This window comes from Gadus morhua, chromosome 3 (assembly GCF_902167405.1).
Source record: "Gadus morhua chromosome 3, gadMor3.0, whole genome shotgun sequence".
Taxonomy (NCBI): Eukaryota; Metazoa; Chordata; class Actinopteri; order Gadiformes; family Gadidae; genus Gadus; species Gadus morhua.
The window spans coordinates 20,445,107-20,452,606 of record NC_044050.1 but is presented as its reverse complement, the minus strand read 5'-3'; the positions used below and the strand labels follow the sequence as shown (position 1 = coordinate 20,452,606).

The 7,500-nt window shown below is 41.0% G+C and overlaps 2 protein-coding genes across 2 annotated transcripts in view; one reads left to right on the top strand and one right to left on the bottom strand.

The window, feature by feature from the left end:
* The window catches only part of slc5a10 (solute carrier family 5 member 10), a 23,603-nt gene extending 18,788 nt beyond the window's left edge, over window positions 1-4,815 (top strand). The window contains exons 13-15 of the mRNA XM_030351463.1: window positions 2,602-2,817; window positions 3,238-3,331; window positions 3,750-4,815. Coding sequence (XP_030207323.1) covers window positions 2,602-2,817; window positions 3,238-3,331; window positions 3,750-3,940 — 501 coding nt within the window. The 3' untranslated portion in view covers window positions 3,941-4,815. The remainder of the gene's footprint in view (window positions 1-2,601; window positions 2,818-3,237; window positions 3,332-3,749) is intronic.
* LOC115540306 (GRB2-related adapter protein) overlaps window positions 4,099-7,500 on the bottom strand; it is a 6,360-nt gene continuing 2,958 nt past the window's right edge. Inside the window, exons 5-6 of the mRNA XM_030351464.1 lie at window positions 7,200-7,494; window positions 4,099-5,436 (exon numbers count right to left, since the gene is read on the bottom strand). Of these exons, the coding sequence (XP_030207324.1) occupies window positions 5,257-5,436; window positions 7,200-7,494 (475 nt within the window). The 3' untranslated portion in view covers window positions 4,099-5,256. The remainder of the gene's footprint in view (window positions 5,437-7,199; window positions 7,495-7,500) is intronic.

Here is a 7,500-nt window from a genome sequence, read left to right as displayed (position 1 = left end):
CCGAGGTAAAGTCAATCTACTAAAAGGCAAAGCAAGGCAACTTTATTTATGTAGCACTTTTCATACGCAAGGCAGACTCAAAGTGCTTCACATATAAACATTGTCATACGATAAAATTAATAAAAAAATAATTTATAGAAAAGAAAACAGATGCAAAAAATTTGTAAAATAGATAGAAAATAAAGGCAAAGTTAAAAAAGCATTTTAGAAAGTGCAATGTGTTTAAGATCAGATCAACATTCTCTCTGGTCTCAGATCATGTATCTCTCTGGTAAAAATAGAAAATAAACGTAATGTTAAAAAGGCCAATGCAATATATTTAAGATTTAGCAGAAAGCTATGGCAACCATAAAAGTCTTCAGTCTTGTTTTAAAAGTGGTCAGAGTAAGGGCAAGTCTTAAATCCTCAGGGAGTTTATTCCAGCTATTTGTTGCATAGTAACTAAATCCTGCTTTCCCATATTTCGTGTTTACTCTGGGGATAATTAACAGATTGGTCTCAGAAGATTTTAGTTGTCTAGAAGGCTTATGTAGTGGAATCATATCAGTTAAATATTTTGGCCCGAAACCATGTAGGGATTTATAGGTTAGCAACATGATTTTAAAATCAATTCTCTGACCTACATGAAGCCAATGTAGCGAGTTAAGATTTGGTGTAATATGTTCAAATTTGTTGGTCTTTTGTTAGAACTCTAGCAGCAGCATTCTGAACAAGGCTGAGGTTTCCTTAGAGTTTTTTTTTGGGAAACCTGTAAGGAGACCATTGCAGTATTCAAGCTTACTAGTGATAAAGGCATGTACAAGTTTTTGTAAGACTTCGGTTGACATGAGCCCTCTAAGTCATGCTACATTTTTAAGGTGATAATATGCAGATTTTGTAACTGTTTGATTTGACTGTCGAACTGTAAATCTGAATCCATAATAACCCCTGGATTTCTGGCTTTGATTGAGATTTTCAGGGACAGAGAGTGAAGGTGTTTTGTTACTTTAAGCCTTTCCGTTTTAGTACCAAATACAATTATCTCGGTTTTGTCCTCATTTAGTTGAAGGAAATTTCGGCACATCCAGTCTTTGAATTGCTCAATGCACTGGTACAGCAGATCTATGGGACGATAGTCATTTGGTGATAGTGATACATAGATTTGCATGTCATCGGCATAGCAATGATGGTCAATATTGTTATTTTGCATGATTTGCCCTAGTGGGAGCATGTAGATGTTGAATAAAGAGGGTCCCAAGATCGAACCTTGTGGGACTCCACATGTCACGTTGGTTGATTCCAATACAAAGTCGCCAATGGCAACAAAGTAGTTCCTATTTTGTAGGTAGGACCTAAACCAATTTAAGACTGTGCCTGAAAGCCCTATCCAGTTTTCTAACCTGTCCAAAAGTATTGTTAGGTCTACAGTGTCGAATGCAGCACTGAGGTCTAGTAGCATTAGTATTGAGGTTTTGCCAGAGTCAGTGTTAAGATGGATGTCACGGATGTCCCCAGTTATAGTTAGTCAGTCAAAGTCTGATGCTAGACAATAATTCTGTAAAGTCATCGAAAAAAAACGTGAGGTTCAACACAGATAACAGCTGTGGAGGATTCAATAAAAGCAATCACAAAAAAAACATTAAGTACAGTGCCAGTGTTAATCTGCACACCCCTACCTGCCCTTTAAACAGATTGGAATGGATCCAATTTGGTTTGACTTCTACCCAAATCTCCTCTTCTATAATCTGCTCAAATGTTCATAAGGAGAGTGAGTGCTATAGGCCTATAGTCATTGGGAGATTTTTTTGTTTTAATCCTGGGCACAGGTACATTACTGAGTACCTCCAGAAATAAGGAACCCTATGAAGTTGAAGTGACCTCATAAATATAAAGGCAAAGATTTATCTTTTCCTCTTCTTTACTCCCCTGAAGAATTGATGGAAGCTGGCCCAATCAACATGAATTTCATTCTGCAGATTTTTTTAACATGAATTTTCAAACTCTGTTTGTCTTTAGCGAGTGAACAGAGTGTGTTTTCATCCTTGAATAATGAGTTTCATAGTTAGTTACTGCAGGTGTGTTTCTGCGTCTGCGCGTCTCTGTGTTTACAAGAGTTTCTTTGTTACTATAGGTGTGTCTGTGTGTCTGTGTTTGTGTGTGCTTCTGTGTTACCGTAGGTGTGTTTTTTGTGTTTCTGTGTCGCTATATTCAAGTGTTTCTGTGCGCCTGCATGTGTGTTTGTGTGTGTGGTTGTGACTGCGTGTTTCTCTGTGTTTATATATGTCTGTGTGTGTGTGTTTGTGAATCTGTGTGTGTCTGTGTGTGTGTGTGTGTGTGTGTTTGTGAGCCTGCGTGTGCCTCTGTCTTTAATTATGTGTCTCTGTGTATGTGCACAACACGTCTGTGTGGTTGCGTTTGTGAGTCTATGTGTCTCTGTGTGCGTGTCTCTGTGTTTACCTGTGTCTCTGTGTGCGTGTTTGTGTGTCTGCGTGTATCCCTGTGTATGTGCGTGTTTGTGACTGCGTGTGTCTCTGTGTATGTGCGTGTGTCTGTGTATGTTTCTGTGTTTGTGAGTCTGCGCGGGTCCCTGTGTTCACGTGTGTCTCTGTGTGTGTGCAACAGGGTGCGTTCTGGGGTCTGATGGTGGGCCTGGTGGTGGGCGTGTGCAGGATGGTGCTGGAGTTTGCCTTCCCACCCCCCAGGTGTGGCGTGGTGGACTGGGCCCCGTCGGTGCTGCGCAGCGTCCACTACCTCCACTTCGCCATCCTGCTCTGTGGCCTCTCCACCATCGTGGTGGTGGTGGTCACGCTGCTCACCCCCCCGCCCACGCCCGAGCAGGTCCGAACACATACCTCTGTCTGGTTCTGTTGCACTATTACACGATTTTAATCATCATCCACACTAGTCATTTATTGAGAGGTGCATTCACCCCAAAGCCACTCGCAGAGAATTCAGATGTTGCTCACTAAAGAGAAGGTTGGGTCAAACAGTGGAGGATATGCGGGAATCGAACACTGAACCCTATGGCTGGGGATCAAACTCACTGCCTTGCTCGCTATCTATCACATCTTTACAACGTGAAGAAGCGATAAATCTATAAATAATATGATGAAACAACAAACCATTTTCTTAAGATTTATTTTTAGTATTATGTAGGCTGATGTGCTTTGTACATTTATAGTACACACCACTTTGAATGTTCCGTTTGATACATGGTTGTGGTAGATGGGACAGGTTTGAGCGTATTCTCTCCCTCAGCTCACTAACCTGACGTGGTGGACTCTGACGGAGGAGGTGCAGAGAGAGATCCCTCTGAGAAAAGTGTCCTCTGTCAGCAACCGTAGCCCCCCTGGTAAGAGGCCAGGCGTATGGTACATACTGGTTCATGTCGTTAATATATATCCAATAAGCACAGATATGCTTAAACGTAACATGTTTGTGTGTATGTGTGTGTTTGCGTGTGTGTGCATTCCTGTGTGCAAATGTGTGTCTGTGTTCCTGCACATGTGTTTGTGTGTGCCTGCTTGCGTGTTTGTGTCTGCGTTTTTTTTGTGTGTGCATGTGTTTGTGCCTTTGTGTGCATGTGTGTGTGTGTGTGTGTGTGTGTGTGTGTGTGTGTGTGTGTGTGTGTGTGTGTCTGTGTGTGTGTGTCTGTGTCTGTGTCTGTGTGTGTGTGTGTGTGTGTGTGTGTGTGTGTGTGTGTGTGTGTGTGTGTGTGTGTGTGTGTGTGTGTGTGTGTGTGTGTGTTTGTGTGTGTGTGTGTGTTGCAGCCTCAAAGTCTGTGTGCAGAGTGACCTGTGGCCAGGGCCCCAGTCTGTGCATTTCATCACAAAGTTCACAACCGACTCCACCTCCCAGAGTCCCGAGCGTGCGGGAGACTGTGTTTTGGTCCAGGTTTTGCTGTGCCAATGCTCTCCTTCTGGTCAGCATCAACATCTTCCTGTTTGCATACTTTGCCTAATTCACCAGAATTTATGCCTCAGTTGATCTAAAACCTTCTCAACTCACTCATTCACATCCATACCACCATCTCATCCGTGCTTTCTCCTTAGAGTTGATTGAACTTAAGAGATGGTGTATGAATATATTTGAATCTGCTTTTGAATGAAAGAAGGCGTATCATTTTGACATTTTTTATTGGATTCTCTGTTCATTTATAGCAAAGGAAATCCACAAAGGAAGCTGTTTGTACATTAGGTAGCCTATAACAATTTATCAATTATAAGAACTCCAGGTACATTTTTTCCAAAAACACTTTAACCCTTAAAAACGATATAAAGTTACTTAATATACAAAACTTTGGGCCCATGCAACTACAAGATACACATTTGAGATTTTGTTAAGAATTATGGCATGCTATTTTTGTACCTGCAGATAGCTGCAAGCAACTAAGAGGACATGGCGACCTATTAGTCACAATTCCCTCCACACAGTGTCCTATTTATGAAAATAAAAGTCTTGTTGGTGTATTGAATGGCATATACTCACTTTTCCCAAAATGTTTAAAATCATTCTACTGCAACGTTACCCCGAGGGGAACTAGCTAGCGAAGATGCATTTTAGTTTGTGTGCAACATAGAGTTTAGAACTGCTTTATGTTTAAATGTTTACGTAAAAAAGCTAATCTTTCTTCTAAACCTTTCTGATGATAATAAGTAGGTTGATGTTTTTGATAGCAATGATTTCAGGTCTCGTTAAGAAGATTAATAATTGTAATCCAATTTTTTTATATTATTCATAAAGTATATGTTTGTATGGCTAACGTGGTTTTAATTTTTTTTTTTTTTGTGTATATATTCTTGAAATACCTCAATAAATTGAATTATCGCAGCACCAGAGGTCTATAAACAATTTCTCATTCAATTTGCACATTAAAAGCAGATTAGCCAATTTTTTAGGGCTTAAGGAGGGTGGATAGCCTTACTGAGCACATGCAGTACAAGACACGGGATCTATAATTGGATCAGGATTTCACCCTGAACTCCCACACCACCCATGACCCTGTAAACAGGAAATATTTCTTGCTCCATATTTCTCTAAAGAAACGATGTCTTTGGGCTTGCTGTCCCAATACAGATTTAAGAATGAATCATCAGTCTATGCATAATTAGCAGGTGTGTCTTATGTCAACAAGAGGTATGCCTCCAACAAATAACAAAGTAACCACTCCTCAACAAAGTGTCTTCGTATAAAATATATGGATATTTATATATGTATCATGGGACACATGGTTAAGCATATGCAACTATAGCATTTATATATTTATACACATATGACTTAGTGGTGTAGAGGTTGGACGTATCCTGGGGGGAATAAACCAACTCTTCCATGACATCTTCCTGTCCAGTGGGCCAGCCCAGAGCAGTCCAGCAGGTCGATGATGTCACCCCGCAGGAAGTGGAGGTGGGCAGCGTGGGGGGGCTTGTAGTCATACAGGGCTTGAGCCATCTGCGGCATCTATGAGTAAACACACAAACACACACACACACACACACACACACACACACACACACACACACACACACACACACACACACACACACATACACATATAAGGAAAGAAGTGGGGAATTGAGCATACAAACACTAGATCCTCTTGCCTGAATCGACTTACATACCCATTTCACAATGATTCAATCTCTAAGCTGTTGGTTTATCAAACTCTGTTCATAACATTCTCATAATGAAACGCATCCATCCTCGTTGCAATCTCGACAGATGTGTGACTTCCTGCCAAGAGCCATTTGTAACATGATCAAGTCATCACATTCCTTTCCCTTTGCTCCTCCCCTTTCCAGGATATCTCAAAGCCTACAGTGAGAATCTATGGAGGGAGAAAGCTGTTGTCTGGTGTACTTCCCTTAATATTTTATATATATATATATATACACACAGTGGTAGGCAAAAGTTTCGGCACCCATGGAATAAAAAAATCATCTTTTGGAAATTGATCTTATATATAATATCTTAATTAAACAAATGAGGAAAAATCAAACCTTTAAGGACACCAATTTCATTTGTGAATGAATAATGTACCGTAAATAACAAAAATTGTATCCATTAAAATACATAAGTATAGACACCCCTATGTTAAATTCCTATAGAGGCAGGCAGATTTTTTTTTCTAAAAGCCAGTCTCGTGGATCCAGGATACTATGCATCCTGATTAAGTTCCCTTAGCCTTTGGAATTAAACGTAGCCCCACATCATCACATGCCCTTCAACATACCTAGAAATCAGCATGGTTCTATTTCAGTTAGCCAATTAGCTGGTTTGATTTGCATTGAGAGATCATTAGGCTAACTGACAGCTATTAGGCTAACTGAAAACCACCATGCCAATCTCTAGGGATGGTGAAGGGTATGTGGTGATGTGGGGCTATTTTAAGTCCAATGGCCTAGGTGACTTCATCAGGATGCATAGTATCCTTGATCCATGAAATAACTGGCTTTTAAAAAAAAATCTGCCTGCCTCTATGGGAATTTAACATAGGAGTGTCTATTCTTATGCTGATGCACCCTGTATTTTAACGGAGAACATTAATTTGTTAACGATACATTATTCATTCAAAGATCAAGTTGGTGTCCTTAGACAGTAATTTGGATTTTTCCTCATTTGTTTAATTAAGGCATTAAGATCAATTTCCAAAAGATGATTTTTTTATTCCTCTTTTTAGTCAACTTTAGCATGGGTGCCTAAACGTATGCCTACCACTGTGTGTGTATATTATGTATATATATAGTGTACAGGCTTTTAATGCCTTTATGGACATGGACAGTGTATTGAAGGAGATAGGCAATGGCATGTAGCATTGGTCTGCATAAGCTTGGCCACCACAAGTTACTAACTCAATAGTGAGTTCAATAACTCAATAAATAGCTCAATAGCAGAGCTAGCTAGCTCCAAAAACTATGCTAGCTAGCATCAGCAGCTACATTACCCATCTCCAATAGCTATGCTAGCTAGTTCAATTAGTTACCCTAGCTCGCTCTAATAGTTAAGCTATCTATCCCCAATATCCTGGCTCGCTAGCTCCAATATGTTGCTACAATTGCTTGACTAGCTATCTACGATTGGTAGATATATATTAACTAGCCCAAAATGCTATGCTAGCAAGCCCCATTATTAACTGTCACTTTCCCAATAGCTATGCTTCGTAGCTCCGACATTAGCTACATTAGCAAGCCACAATATCTAGAGTCAGTGTTGTGTTGAAGTACCCCCAGAGCTGGTTCCGACGGTCGCGAGGAGGCTTCCCTCTCGGGGGGTGAGGCCCGTGAGTGCAGCCTGTGGGGGCTGTTCTTATAAGGGTTGGGGTAGGGGTTACGGGAGGACTCGGGCAGTGGCTGGGGTGTATTGGACTGGAGGTCTCGAAGGTACACCGCCCTCTCTACGGCGATGCTGTGACTCCTGTAGTAGTCCACCAATCGGTTGAGGGAACAGAAGGACTCCTCCCATATGCAGTACTGGCCCCCGCCTTCCAGAACTCTGAAGTGTTCCACCATGTCACCGTAGCTGCAA